This window comes from Conger conger, chromosome 13, assembly GCF_963514075.1.
Source record: "Conger conger chromosome 13, fConCon1.1, whole genome shotgun sequence".
Classification (NCBI taxonomy): Eukaryota; Metazoa; Chordata; class Actinopteri; order Anguilliformes; family Congridae; genus Conger; species Conger conger.
This window is the reverse complement of record NC_083772.1, coordinates 14,173,434-14,197,486: the sequence shown is the minus strand read 5'-3', so window position 1 is coordinate 14,197,486 and position 24,053 is coordinate 14,173,434. Positions and strand designations below refer to the sequence as shown.

General features: G+C 49.0%; 2 protein-coding genes across 4 annotated transcripts in view; one reads left to right on the top strand and one right to left on the bottom strand.

Moving 5' to 3' along the window:
• Nucleotides 1-3,970, top strand: part of numbl (NUMB like endocytic adaptor protein) — a 58,384-nt gene extending 54,414 nt beyond the window's left edge. For all 3 annotated transcript variants that reach the window (XM_061217835.1, XM_061217833.1, XM_061217834.1), the window contains one exon: nucleotides 291-3,970. In XM_061217835.1, coding sequence (XP_061073819.1) covers nucleotides 291-1,030 — 740 coding nt within the window. In that variant the 3' untranslated portion in view covers nucleotides 1,031-3,970. The remainder of the gene's footprint in view (nucleotides 1-290) is intronic.
• Nucleotides 3,971-15,092: 11,122 nt separating this feature from the next.
• Nucleotides 15,093-24,053, bottom strand: part of si:ch211-11n16.2 (zinc finger FYVE domain-containing protein 1) — a 17,217-nt gene continuing 8,256 nt past the window's right edge. The window contains exons 7-11 of the mRNA XM_061217832.1: nucleotides 22,736-22,853; nucleotides 21,631-21,801; nucleotides 17,365-17,554; nucleotides 15,906-16,004; nucleotides 15,093-15,443 (exon numbers count right to left, since the gene is read on the bottom strand). Coding sequence (XP_061073816.1) covers nucleotides 15,211-15,443; nucleotides 15,906-16,004; nucleotides 17,365-17,554; nucleotides 21,631-21,801; nucleotides 22,736-22,853 — 811 coding nt within the window. The 3' untranslated portion in view covers nucleotides 15,093-15,210. The remainder of the gene's footprint in view (nucleotides 15,444-15,905; nucleotides 16,005-17,364; nucleotides 17,555-21,630; nucleotides 21,802-22,735; nucleotides 22,854-24,053) is intronic.

Below are 24,053 nucleotides of genomic sequence, written 5' to 3'. Positions count from 1 at the left end.
AGCACCACTGATGTGTGTGTGAATTCTTCATTTCTGATTTGTAATTACAGTAATTCTTTGTAATTATGTAATTATAGTTGTAATGTAATTGATGAATCTCTAAGTGCACTTTTTATTCATTTTTCTTCTTAATGTAATTTCCGGAAGCCATTTAATTTAATTTCTTGTATGCCATACTTCCCCTGAAGCTCCCCCTGGGAGAAATGTATCCAGGAACTTATCCTGTCCTGTCCTTCGCCCCCCTCCCTCTCCCCCTCTCCCTTCCGCCCTCTCCCTCCCCCTCTCCGCAGCCTCGAGCTCGTGGGTGCAGGCGGAGCCGGCGGCCCAGGCCCCGCCCCCCGTGCAGAGCGGACACAAGCGCACCCCCTCGGAGGCGGAGCGTTGGCTGGAGGAGGTGGCCAAGACCGTGAAGGCCCAGCAGCAGGTCCTGCCCCTCGCCCCGCCCCTGGCCCAGCAGGCCCCGCCCCCCATGCCCAGCCTCCCCGCCCCCCCGGGGGTGCAGTCCTTCCCGCTGTCGTTCGACTGCACCCCCGCCCCCGCGGGCATGTACGCGCAGCCCCCCCTGCAGCCCGCCTTCGTGCCCATGCAGGCCTACATGCCCGCCCTGGCCAACAGCATGACCTACCCCAGCGCCAGCGTGCCCGTGGTGGGCATCACGCCCTCCCAGATGGTGGCCAACGTCTTCTGCACCGCCGCCGGGGCCAAGGCCGGCCCCCTGGGAGGCCCCGCCCACCACGCCTTCCCCGCCCACTCCGGAGGGTTCCCCGCCGCCCCGTTCGCCAACCCGCCGGCCGTCAACGGGCTCCCGCCCAACCCCGTCCCCGCCGCCACGGCCACGGCCAATCAGAACGGAGCCAGCAACGGCGGCGGGTGGCCCGTGGAGGCGGCGCTGCAGCCGGCCCCGCCCAGCGACTCCCAGGAGGCAGCGCGCTTCGAGGCCCAGTGGGCCGCCCTGGAGACCAAAACCCCGCCCAAGGCGCCCAACCCCTTCTCCAACGACCTGAAAAAGACCTTTGAGATCGAGCTTTAACTGGGGCGGGCTCTACCAACTGTGACGCAGATACACAAAAACTCGACCACCCCCCCCCCCCCCCCCTCTCTCCCAGTACCTGTATTTCTCTTCTCCATTTTCTGTTCCCTGGGAGAGCCACACCCCCTACCCCCAGCTTCACTGGCAATGGAGAGAGAGGCCTGCCCAAAAAAAACACTGGGACACCATGAAAGAGGAGAACTGGGATGGGTTTGGGGAGGGTCTTCTGGCTGTGTTCTGTCTCGGTTGCCAGATCTGTAGGTCCCGACCCATCAGACTGTCAGTTTCCAAACCTGTCAGCACAGCTTGAAAAGCTGGAGGATTCAAAAGTCAGTTAAGAAAAGAAACAGGAAAATTAAAAAAGAGCTGATGATTCCCACTGCCGACCAGTTGTCTAGCAGATGATATTACCTGAAACGGAGGCATCGAAAAAGGACTGGACTTGGTCTCTTATATTTAACCAATAAAACGTCTCCGGAGGGACAAGTATATCTATTTTGTTTGATTTTATCCGTTACCTTTTTAAATCAGATTTTAATCACCAAAAATATTTAAGGTAGATTTTACTTCCCTGTGTGAATAAGATTTATTTATGTTTATATACATGGAAGGAAGTCCGAATTGCCAGCTGTAAGTCGTCAGTAGAGTTGAATGGAGAACTGACTCACCAAATGAGACTGCTTGATTATAGCCTTATGGACAAAGCTGTGAGCCGTAGCACATGGGAGTGTACATAGCATGTTTTCTTTTCCCTATTTATTGCCCCGTGTGTGACCGTCAACTGCTACTCAACCCAAAACGAGTCACTGCTACATCATTGCGGACGCCGGCCTTCATCTCCATGGAAACCACGGCCCCTGCTTCTGGTGCAGTGTGTCGGAACATTCCAGAACTTTTCCAGCTGAGCAAACATGCGTGCAGTGGATTTCCGGGCCAGGAGGATGCAGAAGGGATTCCCGCGACCCAAGTCTGGAATCGGAAGTGAAGTCGAGTGTCGTGTATTCCGTCCGAGTAGGTCGCCGGGCTCTGAGCTGGGTGATGAGTGTGTGTGTGTGTCATGTCGGGTTACAGAAGAGTGGTGGTTAGGGTACAAAGGCCAGCAGGCAGGGGGGCACAGACCTGAGGCACGAAGTGGGGGTTTCGGGGAAGAAGCAAAGGCGTGATTAGAATCGAAGCCGTGTCTGTGAACGAGGTGCCCCATATCGCACTTCCCCGTCTCCCCCGTAGAGCATTTGGTGGGCTTTTGTGTCGATTCGCCCCAAGTTTTTGAATCACTGTGAGAGCAGCTGACTCTTCTGAGAGTAATTCTCAGGAGAGGAGTGCGCTGCATGGAGGAGAACGAGCGAGCAGCAGGCCACCTCAGATTACTGAGCATGGAGGGGGATTTTGGGGAGGGATCGGAGATGGGAGCGGATTCAGCCGGGCAGAGAAGACGAAGCGAAGGGAGGGATGAGTGTGTGGATGGAGGAGGGAACGTGTAAAGGAGTGAGGAGCAGGTGAGAGAGAAAAAAGCAGGAACATGGGTTACTGGAAAAAAAAACCTTCGGTTTACAGGGGAATGGGGGAAAATTAAGATTTCAGTTCCAGACGACAGGTACGTGGGTCAGGTGGTGGCAAGATGGTGGATCCACATGCGCAGGTGTAGCAGAAATACATGCATGGGGGTAAATATGATAACTGATTGTGCCATGCTGTGCTTCACATATGAGTGACTTAATTTGGGAATGTCTGCCAGACAGTTGGAACCAGTAAGGTCAGTTATCCGAAGATACTGTACGGGGTAGGGGTCCTGAGGGGTGAGGTCAGAACTTTGGTACGTTCATTTGTGCTCAGGTCTCGCCTGGATTTCAGAAACACGTTCCACCCACGCTTGTAGAGCTGTGAGGGGCATCGCCGCAAACCAAACTGTTCTTTAAAAGGTACTTTCAGTGTACAGTTCCTGACGGGAATGAAAACAGATTCATTTACGCAAACGAAGATCAGGTACTGTGCATTTTATTGCTTATTCATCCTGACATTTCGCCCCCCAGAATGACCCAGGTTGGACTCTGGAAACAGAAGGGATTTGTATTGTATGTAACTGAAAAAAGGAGAAGGAGCAGAAGTCACACCAGGGAGAGAAAATGGAACACTTCTGTGAGCTGAGAATTATATGGTTCTAACTGACATTTTAGAAAAAAAATATGTTGTTTATAGGGCACTAAATACATGTATGAAGTTTTATACAAAAATACTGTGTACGAGTATGAAAAAATGCTCAATTTAAAAATTGTATCTGCTTGGAGCCCATTCACTTTGGAATCTCAATATCTGAAAACTCCCAGAACGCAGATAGAACCTCCTAATTCTCAGCTCATGACACATGCAAAAATACATGCAAAGCGAGCTGCCATCTTCCAGTGAATTTCCACTCCCGTCTTAAGACGGCATTCATCAGGGTCCGCGGAGACTCGCGTGAAAGCCAGCAGACAGGGCAAACGTGTCGCAAAACACCCACGTCTTCCTGGAGTTCCTTCGGTATCCAGACTTTTATATGCACCACAATCCTCCACAAGCTTCCCTGTGTCTGTCCTTTTCCTGTAAAGAAGTGAGGCATTCGCAGGGAAGCCATTTTGCTCTTGGAAAAAAAATATGAACCTTCCCACTGCCCTGCCCAAATTGAAAAATAGTCACAGTTTAATTTACATTTTTGTGTCCCTATTCCCTCTTTCCAGACCCCTTCTAAAATAAAATTGAAAAAAAAGGAAGTTCATTATGTTCATGGCAAAACAAGAAAACTAAATGACCTCATATACTTGATTGTAACTGTAGTGTAGTGATAACAAACCAGTGAAGCTTATTTTTAACCTTTATTTACAGAATTTTGTATCTAAACCTACATATTTGTATTGTAATTACATTGTACAAAGATAAATAAATAATATAATGTTAAAATGTTAACATTGGTTGTTTTTGTTTTTTTTGTATATCTCAACTTTCCATATAAAGTGAGGACATCAGTTGTGTTTCTTATCCTCAATTAGTATTTCTATGACATTTTACCTCGGAAGATTCTAGACTTCCTTGTTCTTCTCAGGTACAAGGTGAGGACACCACTGACAGTATTTCAATTATTAAAGTTAATGGGGTGTGCATTCCAATCTGTACCATATTAAAACTGTACCACAGGAGCTCACGGTGTTTTCTCACATCCAGGGAGACACTGCAATGCCCTGAACATCTCTATCTTTCTTTCTTCAGCCACTTACGTTACATGATCTATGAAACGTGGAATCTAAAGAACACTTCACTTTTATGAGGGTGATGACTCTAAAATGCACCCCAAATGACATCTTACATTACGTAGTCTATAGATGTGTGTGTGTGTGTGTGTGTGTGTGTGTGTGTGAGTGAGTGAGTGAGAGAGAGAGGGGGTGGGGGGGGGAAGTGGTGGGGGATTACCAATTTCCAATTCATTCTCTCAATGGCCAAACAGTCATGGGTTAGGAGTGACTCAAACCTCCTTTATAAAGCTGTTGCTGTGTTAAACAAGAAATAGGACATCCGCCCCCCACCTCCCCCCCCCCTGATTTCAACATCAACTAGGATAAGTGGACATTTTTTCTAGCGCTTTCCACTGTGCGAAAAAGTGCAGGTCAAAAGTCTGTCTGGACAAGGCCTCTTTTCATTCTGCGTCTGGAAGGCCGTGAGAAACACGCCAGCGGCAGAAAACTTTACTCATTTTAATAGTAAATCTATTGTTATTGTCATTCTGCGGCGCTACTGTGCGATAGACGGGAGACTAAACCCGCACAAGGGAAAATAAAATGAAGAGGATAGAGCTGGCGCAAGGAACTGGGCCTACAGTGGGTGGTAGTTGGGTTGCCATGGATACCGTACTGAATGGGTAATTTATATAGGCCTACATCCCAAAAGCGCCGCAGTCGAGCAGCTACGACGCACAAATGCAACGACCCAAAGGAAACGATTCAGCGCGAATTACGTAGTCTTTGCCAAAAAATGTAGAATCAACAGCACCCTTAATGGTCCGATTCATTGTGCGTTTAGTTTATCCTCTTTAAAGGAATACGTAACCTATTCAATTTACGAGTATGTTTATCCACACGGTTGCTCTAAAAGTAATGTGAGCCAACGCCATTGTCTACAATCAAAGAAATCAATACGCCTATTAGGGTCATTTTTTACGCATTAATGTGCGCTGCTTTTGGCACAGTTCGACTTTTGCTTTAAGGCCCTTATCAAACTTAATGGTTAATTGTAAAAATGGCTGAAAAGATACATATATGGCATGCTATGTGCTCATTTCAAATGTGTGTAGCGTACACTTTTAATGACCTGCGTCACGGTAGCCAATCTCAACTCCTGAACCGGTTCTAGCATGTTTTCTCCTTCCGATCGCCGACACGGTCGGCAACTAGGCCCTAATCCCTTTTGATTAATGGCCCTTGCTCAGTCTGCAAATTTGATCTCAAGAATATTTCTCCCTCCACTGTTCAATTTATATTCCGCAGCAAGAAGCAGTTTACAGTGCTTTGTTTGCAGGTGCCGTTCAGGTTCTGCAATTGTTGCCGTCACCACACAATGCTCTTTCAATCACAACAGGAGATTAGCCCTACGACTTTTCAACTGGAAACAGCGCCTTATGGTAAAACAATATATTAATGTAGCTGCATACAATTATAAGTATTTGAAGACAATGCTGTGGTGATTGTGTGCTAGGACCTGCCAGTTTTAAAGCCTGATATCCAGTGTTAAACAGCAGAATATCTCAGGAGTCTTCAGTCCACCCTCTCCACTCTGCCCACCCCTCCCGGCCCTGCCAGCCCAAATCACTCTCACATTTAGGCTGCAAGTATGCATGCATCTAAGGGCCCCAAACTCTTAAAATGTCATGGCATGGGTTTCTTATACCGTGAAAGAATAGTTTCACTGATTATAAAATGGACCAGCCAGGTTACATAAGTACCCGTGTGCATGAATGCATGCACACAGGTCCTATACTTGCAGCATAAACATGTAATAATATTTTCAGCCTATGCAATGGGGTATGTGAAGTGATCTCAACCATCCTCCCCAAGAGGAGACAAGAAAAAAAGCAAGACCATGGCATTAAGCAAGCATACTTATGTAACCAAACGGCAAGGTTTGGTGAAGGGGTACCTCAATACAAAAAGCCTGTCCACTTAATATGGAGGATTTCAATCCCTTATTTTTCTCCTTTTTTTCCCCCTCCTTTTCTTGCCCCTAGTTCCACCCATCCCGAGAGGCCAGGAAAAGATGAACGGAAACAAAGGAAAGACAAGGAAATCGAGAAAACGTGAATTTGGCAAATGCAAATGCCCTTGCTCATTCAAATGTCACTTCAAGCCACGTCAGTTACAGACAGGCAGACGCATGGCAGATGGGGAGAGGTGGATCCACAGGTTTACATGATTTATCATTTATATGTCAGGCTTTCCGAAAAAAATAGTTTTGCAAAGGTGATGCACTGATGTTTTCTTGCTCAAAGGAAAGATCAGGAGTTCCTAACTTCTACTTCTAGAAGAAACATTTAAGGGGTTGGAATGTCCTTAAATAAAAAAATAAGCAAAAAATGAGCGATTGGAATGCGCCCCTTGGCTGCCAGTGACATTAACCTTTTCCTTTTGTGAAGGATTCTCATACTAGCACCCTTAAAACCACTTTGGATCACTTGCCATCTCTGTGGGATCACGCTGGGACAACAGCAATGCAATTGCCGGAACTGGTAATCTCTTTATGCCGAGACCAGGCAGGTTTTTAGGGCCGATTGCTGTTGCTGCAGATCAAATTGTCTGGTCTGGTTCTGTTGTCCTCTTTTGCAAATCCCAGCATTCTCTTTTGCAGACGTGCTGAAATGATATTTCTGACCCCTGCCCTGTTACGAGCTGACTGCTCTTTCCCTGGTGTGCAGCTTATGGGTAGGATTTATTTACGCACTCTCTCCCCCTCTCTCTCTCCCTCCCTGTCTGTCTCCCTCTCGCTCTCCCTCCCTGTCTGTCTCCCTCTTTTCCTCTCTTGCTGTTTCTCTCCCTCCCTCTAGCTCTCCCGCAAATCCAAATTCAAGTTGCTTTGTCTGCATAAAATATTTCCAAAACATAGAGAAGTCAATTAAAATACACACGTACAGTAAAATAATAATGATCACGAACATTCTCACAAAACAAAAACAACACAATAACCAAAACTTGCTAATGATAAATTAACAAAAACAAACATTGTATTTTAGGAGTGGATGGTCACTCGGTCCATCAGGTTATGGCAGGCTGAACTTGGTCCTCTCTCGCTCTCTCTCAGTTCAGTTGAATTCGATAATGCTTTACTGGCATGACTGCATATAGAGAACATTGTCAAAGCAATTAACAATGAAACAGGGTGTCTTGGTGGCGCAGCCTGTAGAGCACTGACCGCATGCTCATTGCGAGCCGCGACGTCGGCGGTTCGAATCCGACCGTCAGACATTTGTTGCATGTCTTTCCCTCTCTTGCTCCCATTCTTCCTGTCTCTCTATACTATATGGTCCAATAAAGCTGAAAAAGGCCCAAACAACAATGAAACAGATAACAATGATAAATCAAACACATCATGTATACAGTGGAATAAACTTAAAAGAACAAGGAAAGAAAATACAGACAAGCTACAAGTTGAAATGCAGCTGTATCTTCACTGCCCCCTGATCGCAGTGGGAGCCTTGCCTGTCCTCTCCACGGCTGGTTTCTATGGCCAGGCTGTGCTCACTCAGTCTGGACATTGCCGTTTATTATCAGTCACCATGGTTAAATATTCTGCCTTGGTACTGTCTTTTTAGATCCAAATGGCATTCAAAATGGCATTTTTTCCATAAGTGACGTACAGTACTGCGGTTTTCTTCAGTCATAATTGGTTTGGCCTAATACTTTTAAATAATTACTACCCTGAGGACGATTGGTGTTGGCAATAGTAGCCTCTCTTTTGTCATCTCTCTCTCTCTCCCTCCCTCCTTGGTGGAGCCTGGTGCTGGTTCCTGCACTGCCAGCCCCTGTCACTCAGGGAGGGCCCAGGGCCCAGAGGGCTACAGTGTAGCAGTGCTCTCAGACAGGCTGGGGGGCTGGAGACCAGCAGACACTGAGAGAATACTGATGGACAGAGATGCGGAGTGACACTGACTGGCCGAATCAGACCTGATGGTTAACACTGTCCGAGAGACACAGACCGTGGAAGGCACAGAGGCACCAAACCTGAGAGAAGTAGACCCAAAGTATCAGCGACACTGGGGTTTAAGGTGTCGGAATGTTCTTAAAGATGACGGACCTCGATCGATTTTTCGGGTCAAAAAGTAATGAAAAACAATCCATTGGAATGAGCCCACTCTCTGTGAAATACAGACACTGAGATGCTGACTGACCCTAAGACACACACACACAGAGACAGACAGATACTGAGATGCAGACTAGCCCTGAGACACATGCAGAGAGACAGACAGACAATGAGATCACTGTAGATGAGGGGAAACAGATGGACAACGATAGGTGGAGACTACAAGGTAGCATATGATCAGGATGGCAGGCATTGAGAAAGAGAGCTTCTGTAAGTCTCTGCAGTGAGTGAGGATTCCCGAGGACCAGTCACCAGGATGTATTCCTCTGTGGCTGACCATCCCTGGCCTGGTGACCAACAGCGCAGCAGCAAGAAACAAAATGGAGTAACGCTGCACTCAGAGGTAACCCATTTACTCATTACCCAGACAAGCGTGCTCAGTTCCTGTACAGCAGGGATATGCAAATCCGGCCCTGAAGGTCAGCAGCTCTGCTGGTTTTCATTCTTCCCCTCTAATCAGGGCTGATTACACCGGGACACCGGGTCGGTTAAATCTTTGGCCAATCAGGGGCATTCATCTATCAACTATAAAACACCGGGAAAAAAGAGAAAAGAATCAGCGGTAGAACTGGCCTTGAGGGCTAGATTTGAATATCCCTGCTGTACAGGAAACTGAGCTGGCCAAGCTTGTCTGGGTAACTGTCTGGGACTAGTATCCCTGGGAGTATGGATATTGCAGTCTGGCCTGCGATTCCAAATCCTGATTGGTTCTCCCAGGTAATAATCGTCTGAGAAATGAGGGTGACTGATTGACCAGACTGTCTTCACAATCCCAGGTAAAGGGAGGGTTGAAAAGCCTGTGACTTCAGTAACAGTGCTGGAAGCAGTCTGGAGACTTCTGGCAACCACAGAAGCTGTGAACATTTCTGTAATAAACAACTAACCAAAGATCATATAAATGCCAACCATCAGCCTCCCTTAGTTCTATCTTCTTTATGTTTTAAATAAAAAAAATTATTATTGTAGAGTACACTAATCTGGGCTAATTCAGTTTAGGATAGGTATAAAGCAAGGCTGCCCATCCCTGTTTCTGTAGATCTACCTTCCAGTTGATTTTTCTGTTGTGTGACCACACATTCAGCCGTTAGGACTCTTTCTCAAGTAATCATTTGCCAAATGAGACACAGTGAAAGCAATTTATCCAACTCATTACACATCCTGGGATGTGCTTCTGATATAATGTTGCCTTAGGCTTGCAGGATTAGTCATCACATAATATACATTAAAATAGTCACATTGAGAACCATTGGCTGCTTGATACGATTTCGGGGGGGGGGGTTGCAACTGGGGATAGAAAGGATATCGGCACGCAGCAGGGACCAGGTCTGAGGTCTGAGAGAACCTTTCATTTAAGGGTGTCCAGTTGTTCGGTCATTTTCTTGGCACTTACACTGAGCAGATGAGCATCGGCAGGTGATTCCTGAACTCTGGACCCAGATAAGGTGGAGCAGCTGCCTGCTTGAGATCCTAACTGCACCATTAAAATCCAGCAGCATAAACACATTACAAAACGTATGAGTATGTGAAAGTGCACCGAACACTGCTAATCTCCCTGGCTAGGCCAATAAATAATGCAAGGTAATATTGACATTACATGTTTGTCAAGTTACCAAGTGTGAGCCAGCACAAAGGAAGATTTTCCTTTTAGATGAATGAATCTAATCTCTGACCTCCTGTCGACCCTACCCAGTTCCCTCTCTGTTGAGAGAGCAAAGTCCACTCATATCAACGCAGCACGTTTGTGCTCACATGCTCAACGGTGATGTCACCGCACCTGACTCACTGTTACCAGATGAGCCTCATTAGCTCACAATTAAAAAGTCAAAATTCACATCACTGCAATATGTCACGATAATGTATAGTCTTAATTTAACACAGATTCCTGTTACCGGAGAACCAGAGACAATAAACAGCCAGAAGCAGCTGGATTCCGACGTGGTGCAGCGTGTACCGAGAAAGTGGAAAAATTATCTTTTGTCTCCCCCTTGTGGTGAAATTATAAAACGGCAATATTCAATTGTCCGTGACGCTCTTTATACTGGCGTTACAGACATCAAGTCTTTCCATTCGTCAGTGAGTATAGTTACTTTAAAAAATATTTTATCAAGGATAAACATGTAAGTGTTGATCAGTGCAGGTATGCAGGAGAAATGTATTCGTGAAAAATCAAAAATGTATGTATTGAGTGAAGACTAAATTCAACCCCATGGAATTTTCCTGGTACCTGATGCTCTTCATTTTCCAGGGCAATGAACTAAACGCGAAGTAATTTGCATGCTTTAATGTCACAGTTTGTGTGCGAGAGGCTTTATCATTGCCATTTTAAGAGGGGCTGATTCACAGCCCTTTGGACAATACAGGCCAGATGGTCCAAGCAGAATGTGTCCCACGGGCCCCTGTGAAGGGTATTCCACACAGCCTTCGACTCACAAAATGACTCTGTACTGATTTCATCCAATAGGAGTCTTCACCATTTATACTGCAATATCCCGACAGCATACAGGTTCAATTTTGAGTAAATCATTCAGTATGTCGCTGGGGGTGCCATTTTCCCCACATACTGTATGCCTTTAGCATTGAGTTTCAGGACACAGTATTCATACAGCACCACACTCAAACTCCCATTGGTGCTGCACTGAATGTTTCCCTGTCTGTGTTTCAGCAAGGAAGGTCTAAATTGGTTGCTTACAAGATGAGTATTGGCTGCTGAATTTGGGGACCCCTGGTTTAAAGTATGAAAATGGCCGCCTTGGAGTGTTTTGAAGTGTTGTCTGAGGGGCATGTATACTGGTTCCAACTTCCATAATTGCTCATTCACAATAGGCTCATCTCAAAACACATTTAAGGGACAATTACGTAAAAAATAAAGTTTAATAAAGCTCTTGCCTCTTTCATTAGCGAAGCACTCGGCGTGCATCTTTCACACAGGATTTACACAGGCTGCCAGCACTCACCCAGCAGCTCATCAAATCCATCCAATGGAAATGAAACCCAGACTCATGCACTGCTCGCCCAAGGCCTGGTTAGGGGCACGAGGACTGAGGGAGACGTGTGACTGAGGGAGACGTGTGACTGAGGGAGACGTGTGACTGAGGGAGACGTGTGTCCTGGGGCTCTGAATGCAGAATGTAGTTCTATGTTCAGGATGCAGTCCTGTGCGTTTAATACCAACTTGATTATTTTTCTCTGCATGACTGTGGATAGGAGTGTAATGGGATACTCCTGTGCTCGTGTGCGTGTGTGTGTCTGCCCATGTGTGATTATGTGTCTGTCCATGCATATGCGTGTGTGCATGCATACGTGTCTGTCCATGTGTGTGCGTGTGTGTGTGTGTGTGTGCGTGCGTCTGCCCGTGTGTGATTATGTGTCTGTCCATGCGTGCGCGCGTATGTTTGTGCGCGTGTGGAAGGCTGCAACTTCCTGCTGTGGCATCTTGGCCATAATTCAGTTCCTTGTTCCGCGCGGAAGAGAGCCCACAAATCACCGTGGTTACGCCGCGGTGGGGCGGAAGGCTGTTAAACGGGATAGAGAGGTGAGGGGAGGGAGGGGGGGGGGGGTTCGCTCTGCCCGATGTCTGTTCCCTCAGACCTCTAACCAACCGTCACACCACCGTATTGCAATAACGGAGGCCAGGCTATTCGTCTGAAGGCCTGCTCACACAGTGAGCACAGACGCCCTATAGCACTGATCCCAGAACAGCCTTAATCCGCCGTCTTACTCTGGGGCAGACAGCAGAACCTGTTCCAGAGTCGGTGCTTTAAAGGAACCACCTGCACAGAGGTGAGGGATAATTCATGCAGTGGTGATCATGTGATTCTGGATGGTTCCAGTCCCTGTCCAGTTGGCTGTCCTTGCCAGGGTTACAGATGTACTGGCACACCGCCACAGACAGTGAACTTTCCATTCTTTAAGAGGCATACCTGCACTGATCGATACTTACATGTTTATCCTTGACCATGATCTTTAAGAGGCAAAGTTGTTGGGGGGGTGGGGGTTGCGGGGGACCAAATCGGGGGTGGTTTCCCAGACATAGATTAAGCCTTGGTCTAGACTAAAAGAAAAACTCAATGATGATCTCCATTGGAAGTTTTGAACTAGGCTTAAACCATATCTGAGAAACCCGTGCAAAATATTGCAGCGATGGTTCAGGTAATACTGTAACGCCTCCTCCACAACCTGTTGAAGGTCGGAGCTTGTGCCATTGTTGCCCTTCAGTTATGACTTTCTTTTGAAAGCTGCACTCAAGCGGTGTAATGGAGAGAAGGGCTGTGCGTTTAACCGCGTATAATCAAGAGCGGCTGCTGGACTAGAGAGGCTGACGAGGTAATGGCCTGTCTGCACCACGGGAAAGAGGCAGTCAGCCCTCCCGCCACCCCCCCGCCTCGCCCCCCGCCTCACCCCCGCAGCCAGTACCTGTCAGGAGGTCGTCTCCCGGGCCGCGTGATGTCAGAGTGACCGGTGACCTTTGCGCCGCCATTGTGACGTCAGCGCTAACAGTGACCTTCGACCCCACTGACTTGGGAGAAGCAACCGGAAGGCGTTGGGAGGGAAAAAAACAGGGCTTCAATATATTTTATTATTAAGAAGCTTGGTAAAAAAAGAAAAGATTGTCTACCGCTGCATATCTATACTGTGAATCTCATACAAGGATTCCATTATTGCATCTGTACAGAAGGCCGTTTTTTTTTTTTTTAAATATCCAGTTTCAGGAGTTGACAGTAAATGCTATGAGCCCTCAGTCTGAATCATTCCCTCTCTCGTTTCTGAGGAAACCGGTCCTCAAGAACCACTCAAGTCCTAAATTATTGAGAAGACTAAAAATGAAAACACTACCCTTTAAAACACAGCAACGGCCAGTCAGCTGTCAAATCTTCTGAATTTAGCTTTTCTGATTAATTAATTCACATTTCCAGCAAACGACATGAACCATCTATAAAAAAAAATAAAAAACAAAACTTTCGATCATTGTGGCCATGGACAGTTCTGCATCACATACGACTGATGAAACATTACACCACGTAAATGAACAGGAGCCGGGATGGATATTACAGAGGAAGGGTCTCCCTTTGAAAGTGGCTAATGAGCTACGATGCATTACACAGGGCAGAACCTGGATTAATGTACACACAGGAAACTGGAACGGCCAGTTCAGGCGATAGTCCCGCTGAATTCTGTCTTCAGTCTAAAAGTCATTCCCTCGAACGAGCGAGACACGCAGCAGTCCGTGTCTAAATCTCCTATGTGCTGTGGCTCCAGTTTCCTATGACAAACAGGCCTTTCCCTGTCGTGACTTTAATATGCACAACGTCCACCCAGGAGTCGTGCGGTCTCCACACCGCATGCGCAGTCGAAAGAAACTGAGCCGTTTGGAGCAGCCGAACACAAGCAGCTGAAACACGCAGCACTCCTGACACTGTGAGGACGTCGTAGGGACGCATTAACATTGCTACAAAGTGACACAAACTTAGCAACCAATAGGGAGTTGCCTATAATTCTCAAAACAGATGTTACACAGATGGGGGCTGAACTTTCAAGCCAAAAAAAAACAAATGTTATCTATTAAAAGGTAAAGTCAATGGCTAATATGGCTTCTGGAGCTATACTGTTATTATAGTCACTATTCAAATAATCAGTCACAGCAGTTCATAAAATGTAGACTGCTTTCCCAGGATATTAAGTGCATACAGTGAACCAGGTGGCTATACTCCACAATGCCCTCACCCTAACGAGTTATATCAGGGCGAGGAATCTTATTTTCTTATTTCAGTTCATCTTCCCTCAGTTGTGCTTTTCCCTCTGGATTAAAGCTAATGCCATCTCTCCAGATGCTGGACACAGAGCCCTTACAGGAGGGAGCTGAGGTCTGGTTTTGGGGGTCGATGCTCATAGCGAGGTTCGTAGAGCCCTTACAGGAGAGGGCCAAGGCCTGGTTTTGGGGGTTTGACGCTCATGGGGGGGGCTTGTCTGGGATCGGAGCCGAGCGGTCCAGCCGTTTCCATGGCTCCTCGGAGCCCCACCTTTCCAGTGGTTGTGGGAGGAGTCTCTGCTTGAACTGACCACATCACCCGTCGCAGATGATAAACAGCTGACATTCTGTACAGCACGGCGGGAGATTACAGGGCTAGGAGAGGATGGGGGACAGAGGGTGGGGCAGGGCATGGGGGACTGAGAGAGGGCGTGAGGGACAGGGGCAGGGTGCGGGGAGAGAGGGTGTGAGAGAGAGGGACAGGGCGCGGGGGATGGAGAGAGGGCGTGAGGGACAGGGGCGGGGCGCGGGGGACTGAGAGAGGGCGTGAGGGACAGGGGCGGGGCGCGGGGAGAGAGGGTGTGAGGGACAGGGGCGGGGCATGGGGGAGAGGGTGTGAGGGACAGGGGCAGGGTGCGAAGAGAGAGGGTGTGAGAGAGAGGGGCGGGGCGCGGGGGAGAGGGTGTGAGAGAGAGGGACAGGGCGCGGGGGATGGAGAGAGGGCGTGAGGGACAGGGGCGGGGCGCGGGGGACTGAGAGAGGGTGTGAGGGACAGGGGCGGGGCGCGGGGGAGAGAGGGTGTGAGGGACAGGGGCGGGGCGCGGGGGAGAGAGGGTGTGAGGGACAGGGGCGGGGCGCGGGGGACTGAGAGAGGGCGTGAGGGACAGGGGCGGGGCGCAGGGAGAGAGGGCGTGAGGGACAGGGGCGGGGTGCGGGGGAGAGGGTGTGAGAGAGAGGGGCAGGGCGCGGGGGATGGGGAGAGGGCGTGAGGGACAGGGGCAGGGTGCGGGGGAGAGAGGCCGTGAGGGACAGGGGCGGGGCGCGTGTCGGGTCGGCCCCTCTACAGGCTGCCCTTCCGGCTGGCGCAGCCGTGGCAGACGCGGACGGGGTGGTCCCAGCCGCGGGACGGCACAGGGCGGGTCTGGGCGGAGCAGCCGCTGCACACGCCCTGCCCGCACGCACGGCAGTGGTGTTTGGACATGTTGGGGGTGAAGGTCTTGGAGCACTGGTGGCACTGCGTGATCTCGTGGTCCGGGACCCAGTACTCCGGCCTGGCCACACTCTTCACCAGCCCTGCAGAGAGACGGCCACATCACACCTTTCAGATGGAGATATGGACATGCCGCTAGAATGTTCCGGTTGGCTGCCGTGGAAACATTTATACTGGTAATTGCAGCAAAGGATATTGACCTCATTTTTAACGATTTAATGAAGTTTAATTAAATATTTGTATCCTATTTTGACCAAAAAGGTATGCTGGCTCTTGACAAAAATATCTGCATGTTTCATATTCTAACACTTGAGGGCACTCATCTGAAGGACAAGTCAGCACAGGGCCAGTCATCGGTTCAATAACACTCTAGATACAATGAAAATAAATACAACACAAACAGATGAACACCCACATCAGATACACTATACAAAATCACAATGCCTGAAGCTTGCGCAATTCCTGAACACCTATTGCTTCTTAGATGAACTAACAGCAAAAGGAGTATGTACTGTGAGTGTTTGTAAAGGCCGGTGCACTCTTACCCAGGGGGTAGTCTACCGCAGTGGTCACCATCTCCAGGGTGGACTGGGCCACTTCTGTCACCCTCCTGGCCATCAGCCCCCGCGGCTCTACCTGTGTCACTGTGGGAACCGGACCAATCAGAGCCAACTTTACACACAACTGCCCTGCACCCCACCAATCAGAGCCAACTCCACACACAGCTGCCCTGAACCCGACCAATCACAGCCAGCCATACATACCGCTGCCCTGCACCCAACCAATCACAGCCAGCCATACATACAGCTGCCCTGCACCTGACCAATCACAGCCAGCCATACATACCGCTGCCCTGCACCCAACCAATCACAGCCAGCCATACATACAGCTGCCCTGCACCTGACCAATCACAGCCAGGCATACATACAGCAGCCCTGCACCTGACCAATCACAGCCAGCCATACATACCGCTGCCCTGCACCTGACCAATCACAGCCAGCCATACATACAGCTGCCCAGCACCTGACCAATGGGAGCAAACCAACGGCTGGTTGACCCCAGGTGTGGAGTAGGGGCAGTGTGGTGTCCGCTCCCCCTTGGTGCCCAGGCGAGTGGATTAGAGCGGTTATTTCAGACTGGGTTCGGTGCGGAGCACTGGGTGTAAGAGCTGTAATCCACCAGCCTGAGCAGCGAAAGCAAGGAACACAGGAAACCCGCAGGCACCGCTGGGCTCCAGGCTGGACTCTAACCCCCTGCTCTAACACGGCTTCTGTTACCCACATCAAGGTCAACAAGAAAGGCTGCAGATAAATAACACACTCAGCGCCGACAGGAGCTTCCCTCTGCAGGGGAGTCCATCCACGGCAGATAACCCCTGCACCAGATCAGCTGCGATAACGGCAGGACACATTACAGGTGAAATGCTGCCCCCTGCTGCCTGTGATTAATCTGCACTGGTCAGAGCAGAGCCCTGTCACAGCACCAGAGAGTCTGATAAACCAGCACATGACATTAAATGGTAAATGGATGGACTGCATGTATATAGCGCTTTCATCCAAAGCGCTTTACAGTTGATGCCTCTCATTCACTCATTCACACAGACACTAACGGTGATGGGCTGCCATGCAAATTATCAATGAGCTCGTCGGGAACAATTAGGGGTTAGGCATCTTGCTCAGGGACACTCAGCAGGAACTGATCCAGGATCCGATAAACCAGCTCCATTCCCAACCCCCCACCACTGACCAAGAAGCGCAGTAACTGATCCAGGATCAAATAAACCAGCTCCATTCCCAACCCCCCACCACTGAGCAGGAAGCGCAGTAACTGATCCAGGATCAAATAAACCAGCTCCATTCCCAACCCCCCACCACTGAGCAGGAAGCGCAGTAACTGATCCAGGATCAAATAAACCAGCTCCATTCCCAACCCCCCACCACTGAGCAGGAAGTGCAGTAACTGATCCAGGATCAGCCCGCGGTGCAGCACCATGCAGTGTCTCACCTGCGGTGGAGGCGGGGGCCCCTCCCTGGCGGTGGCAGGTGTCACACACCCTGACGGGGGCGCTGCCCCACCCCCTCTCGGGCACGGGCATGGAGCGGGCGGAGCAGGCCTGGCAGAAGCCCTCCCCACAGGAGCGGCAGTGGTGCTTCCTCTCCGCCTCCTCAAACGCCCTGCTGCAGCCGTGGCACTCCTGGGACACACACACAGACATACAGAGAGAAATACAGAGTCAAACAGACAGACAGAGAGTATCAACAGGCAGAGAGACATACAGAAAGTCAGACAAACAGAGTGTCACACAGAGACATACAGAGTGTCAGCCAGACAGAGAGAGAGAGAGTATCAACAGACAGAGGGCACCAGAGAGAGCATCATATAGACAAGAGAGACATACAGAGTGTCAGACAGACAGACAGGCAGACAGACAGACAGAGAGACAGAGAGACAGAGAGACAGAGAGACAGACAGTATCAACAGTAGCTTTCCCACCGCCCTACTAGTTGTGCCCTGGACCCCATCCCCTCAAACCTCCTTCAGGCAATCACACCTGACATCCTCCCATTTGTCACCTCCCTTATTAACTCCTCTCTGTCCTCTGGCTGCTTTCCCTCATTATTCAAGAGGGCCTACATCACCCCACTCCTAAATTCAAAACTACCGTCCGGTATCTCTCCTTCCTTTTCTATCCAAATCCATTGAACGAGCTGCCTCCAACCAACTCTCTTCCTTCCTCTCACAGAATAACCTGCTGGACCCCCAGCAGTCTGGCTTCAGACCTGGCCACTCGACGGAGACCGCACTCCTCTCTGTCAATGAGTCCCTTCAGGCTGCAGGAGCAACCTCCCTCTCCTCTGTCCTGATCCTTCTTGACCTCTCTGCAGCGTTCAACACAGGCAAACCACTCCATCCTCTTAGCCTTCCTGGCATCTACAGGGATCTGTGGCACAGCCTTAGACTGGATTAAATCTTATCTCTCTGACCGGTCCTCCCAGGTGTCCTGGGCTGGAAGAGTGTCAACCCCTCACCCCCTTGTTACAGGAGTCCCCCAGGGCTCAGTCCTCGGACCCCTCCTCTTCTCCATTTACACAAGATCCCTTGGCCCTGTTATCTCTGCTCATGGCATCTCATATTATTGTTATGCCGATGACGCCCAACTCTTTCTCTCCTTTCCCCCATCAGACACACAGGTCTCTACCCGTATCTCCGCCTGCCTAAGAGACATCCAGAGCTGGATGGGCAACCACCATCTAAAGCTCAACCCAGGTAAGACGAGGTAATCTTCATCCCAGCTCTAACCTCTCCCTTCTCCGATTTTTCCATCTCACTAGGGGATACCACAGTGACCTCATCCCCTAGTGCAAGAAACCTTGGAGTGGTGATGGACAACAGGCTTTCCTTCTCTGAGAACATCGCTACGGTGACCCGGGCATGCAGGTTCTTCCTGTACAACATCCGGAGAATCCGACCCTTTCTCACCACCTACTCCGCTCCTTGTCCAAGCAATGGTCCTATTGCAATTCTCTGCTGGCTGGCCTTCCAGCCTCTGCCATCAGACCCTACAACTGATCCAGAATGCTGCAGCCCGTCTGGTATTCAATGTTTCCAGACATTCACATGTCACCCCCCTGCTCAGCAACCTCCGCTGGCTGCCTGTTATGGCTCGCATTTATCAATTTAAAACTTTGGTGCTCGCGTACCAGGCAGTTAAGGGATCAAATTAACCAACAATACTCAACAAAAATTCTAAACAATATATTTATAGACAAACTCGAAATACCAACATGTGATAAATACTGTGCTATATTAATGTTTCAATGGAACCAACAAAAATCATTTACTGATTTAATTAAAAATCAATTTCCTCCAAATCAATGTTTCACAATTATTGGCACCCTTAAAGATTATTGTTAATAACACCTACCAAAATTAAACCAGGTATTAAATTCCACTTATTTAAGTTTATCTATGTGTTACATCACTTCCTGTTTCACTAGGGTATAAAAATGAGGTAACACACATGCAATATCCCTTTGTCATCCAACACCATGAAGAAAACAAAAGAATTGGCAGTTCAAAAGAGGCAGATGGTCGTAGACCTTCATAAATGTGGTAATGGCTACAAGAAAATTCACAAACAATTGAATATACCACTGAGCACTGTCAGAGCAATTATAAAAAAGTTCAAATGATATGGAACTGTTGAAAATCTCATGGGTAGAGGACGCAACTGCATCTTGCCCCCCAGGATACTGAGGAGAATGGTGAGAGAAGCAACAAAATCCCCAAGGATCACAGTGAAAGAATTGCAGGCCTTGGTGGCATCTTGGGGTCACCAGGTTTCAAAAAGCACCATCAGACGCCACCTCCATAACCACAGCCTCATTGGAAGGGTTGTATTCAAGGGTTCCGATTGTATCTGTATGGTCACACTAGGACGCGGAACTGTACTGTCCTCTCAGGTCCTCTTCGCACTTGTACTTGTGTTTGATCTGCACTTTGTTGTACGTCGCTCTGGATAAGAGCGTCTGCTAAATGCCTTGTAATGTAATGCAATGTAACAGACAGAGAGCATCAGAAAGAGCATCAAATAGACAGAGAGCCTCAGAGAGAGCGTCAAATAGACAGAGAGCATCAGAGAGAGAGCATCAGAAAGAGAGAGCATCAGAGAGAGAGAGAGTCAAACAGCCAGTCACACACACCATCATCAGTCACACCTAAACAAACATAGCACAGATCACTCACGCCAACACAAATATTAACACACATACAAAAACACCAACTCCCAAATTTATACGATAAGATACTAACTGGACAAATACTCAGCCTCTATCAAATTCAGACACATTTACATTTCAGCCATTTTGCAGATGGCTCATATTCAGCTTATAGTCTTTATACAACCCGTTTATACAGCAGAGTATTTACTAAACAAATTCAGGTTAAGAACTTTTCTGAAGGGTGCAACAGGGGTCAACCCCACATCCCTGGGGTTACAGGCTAAGTTCACTCACCATGACGCTACCCTGCTACTACACAACATTCACAACCACAAACACAGATATCGCGTAATGATCCACAGGTCTACATTTGCACACAGCCAGGGGTTATGTGACAACCACACGCGTGCCAAGACGCGTGTACGTGTGACAGGTCCTGAAATCCAACACAGACCCGCTCTTAACCACAATGCCTGCTGGGAGTTCCCCATGGCAGGAAGTATAGTAAGTGATTAAAAATGACACTGACAGAGGATATCCATCTTTCAGCCCTTCAACACGCTCTGGCTATGAGCAGAGACAGGAACACGCTAGCAGATACAGGGACAGGGACATGCTAGCAGATACAGGGACAGGGACATGCTAGCAGATACAGGGACATGCTAGCAGATACAGAGACAGAAACACGCTAGCAGAGACAGGGACACGCTAGCAGAGACAGGGACACGCTAGCAGAGACAGGGACACGCTAGCAGAGACAGGGACACGCTAGCAGAGACAGGAACACGCTAGCAGAAACGGGTACTATGAGCCCGGGGGGGATTACACTGACTCTGACATGAGGCAAGGCCACCCAAATTCCAGAGATGTGCTTCGCTAACAAACCAAAGGCCAGCTACTTCTGACAAATCACAATCTTTTATGGGTGAGGTGCCCATTTCATTAAAAACAATTCGCTGTTTAACTTCAAACTTCAGGAATTGCAAATGGTAAATGGCAGGCATTTATATAGTGCCTTTATCCAAGGCGCTGTACAATTGATGCTTCTCCATTCACCCATTCATACACACACTCACACACTGACGGCGATTGGCTGCCATGCAAGGCCCCGACCAGCTCGTCAGGAGCATTTGAAGGTTAGGTGTCTTGCTTAGGGACACTTTGACACCACCCGGGCGGGGAATCAAACCGGCAACCCTCCGACTGCCAGGCGACTGCCCTTACTGCCTGAGCCATGTTGCCCCATGTATTGCATTACGCATACACAGGTGCTCTCCAGGAGCTCTGGGGCACCTGCTCTGGGGCAATCTATGGGCCTGATATTACATCACAATAGGCTGAGATTACATCACAGGGGCCCAAATTTACATCCCAGACTACAACACAGCAGCCTGAGACTACAACACAGCAGCCTGAGATTACATCACAGGGAGCTGAGATCCATCACAAAAGGCTGAAATAACATCACAGGGGTTGCATCACAAGGGGCTGGGGTTGCATCACAGAGGGCTGCGATTACATCATAGGAGTCCAGGACAGTGTAATTTACCATAATTTCAGCGTTGGGCCTCCAGTAGGGCGGCGCCACTTGGTCTGTGAGCCAGGCGGTGACTGCTTTGGTGGGGCCGGTGCTGTACTCCGAAACCGACTGAATCACAAAGTTCACCCCGTCCAGCACCCTCTGGGCAGCGTTCTGGTGGTCGGTCAGGAAGGCCTCGGACTGGACCAGATCCAGGAGGGCAGAGGAAGCACAGACACACGGACACATTTACATCTCTACAGTGAATACTACAGCCATTTAAAACTGCAATGAGCCAGCATCAGCGCACACCTAGTCTTATTCAAGAGCTTCAGCAGCACAACTGTCAGGAAGCACTTCTAACAGCGGAGTGATAAAAACAAACTGGGGAAATAAGCTGAGGAAAAAGGGAGAGGAAGAAATGAACGGTGAAAGCAGAATAATAACGAGGGATGAAAACAGCTGTACCCAATGTTGTTAAGAAAAAAAGAAGCAAGAAACGCACACACAGGGATAATTGGCCTTTCTGGCAAAACCACCTGTCAATCATTCTGAGCAGTACCACGTTGCCATGGACACGCACATTACTTCTTGTAGATATGCAAATTACATTATCGCAGGCCCTAGGCCTGGGTCACAAATGCGTGTTATTTAAATAGAAAAAAATTATATTATTGCCATGTTGTGTCCTCATCGATTATAGGGACAGTGATGGCAGCACAGGGGTGTGGGCAGACCAGCAGAGTGGCTCTCCCAGCTAAAGCACAGCTACAGTGCTGCCGGTGACAGCAGTGCCACCCAGTGGTGTGTAGCTGTAAATGCACGACCCTGGGAGGGAGCGCTGCAGCTGCTGGGTCTGAGCGCAGCCGGTGGGCTGAACCGGGCTGAACCGGGCTGAACCGGGCTGAACCGGGCTGAACCGGGCTGAGCCGAGCCGGGCAGAACCGGGCAGAACCGGGCAGAACCGGGCAGAACCGGGCTCCTTTCGGGCAGCGCCTTTGGGGCATGCTACGCAGGGAGCCGAGACCTCGTCTACGGCCAGAGGACTCTGGGAGCGACGGGGCGGTGTGCAGGGGCGATCGGGCGCTCCTGATCGCAGGGAAGCGGCCCGTTAGGCGGACGATTGGGCGCTCACCCCCTGCCAGACGTGCTTGACCTCGGGACGCACCACCCCGCTCTCCGGGTCCTGGTTCCCCAGCCAGTACTGACGACTGCGGTATATGATCCCACAGCTGGCACACTCCAGCACATACCTGATAGAGAGGGAGGGAGGGAGGGAGGGAGAGAGAGAGGGGGAGAGACAGAGAGAGAGAGCGCAAGGCAGGGGGAGAGAGGGGGAGAGAGAGAGTGGGAGAGAGCAAGGCAGGGGGAGAGAGGGGGAAGGAGAGAGAGGGAGAGAAAGACAGAGATGGAGATACAGAGGGAGGGAGGGATATAAAGGAAAATAGGAAAACAGAGAGCGAGGGCGGGAGAGGGAGGGGAGAACAGAGATAGATGGAGACAGACGGAAGGAGAGAGGGAACAGAGGAAAGCAAAATATTTTTCATGTGATATGCAGACGTGCTTAATGCTATGGATAAACAGTACTGGATTTCCGGACTATGTTTTAAAACTATTTTAAAACAAAAACACAAATATATAGGCTTTGCACAGCAAGATGAACTAGCTAAAAAAAAGGCTATTCGCATCGGTGTGCATTCAGTATGTATATAACATAAAGCTTTTCTAAACAAAAGAAGCTGTCATGATCTTGCATCATTAGGTGTTTCATTGAAACATTTTTATTCTGAATAAAGATGAATCATCTCTTATTGAATAAGGACGAAGAAATTCTCTTAGGCTAATAAGCGCAATTTCCACTATTCACGGCAGTGAATGGGCCTATTTGGGGAGGAGAGGCTGCATTAATTGGCTTTAGTCTGCAGTGCAGAATAATGCATTCAGCAAGACAATAAACCTGCAAATTGCTGGCAGGCCAGTGGACAGATGCTGATTGGAAATTGAATGTCTTGTGCATTTTAGTGCATCTTCAGATTCGCATTAGGCTCTCCGACAGCACGTGCCTTCACTCTGCGCTTTTTATCTGATACAGACCAGAGCTGTGTGCTGGAGAGTGTGTGTGTGTGTGTGTGTGTGTGGGCTACTGTGTGTGTGTGTATGTATGTATGTATGTATGTATGTATGTGTGTGTGTGTGTGTATGTGTGAGTGAGTGTGCGTACGTATGTAGTGTACTGTTTGTGTTGAGCACGGCAAGTAGTATTGCAGCGTGTGTGTGCGTTTGTGTAGTACTGCGTGTGTGTATTGCGTAGTACTGTGTGTGTGTTGTGTAGTACTGTGTGTGTGCAAGTTTGTGCGTCGTACCATGTGTGTGTGTATTGCATAGTACTGTATGTGTGCGTTTGTGTGTAGTACTATGTGTGTGTGTGTACGTGTGTCGTACCATGTGTGTGT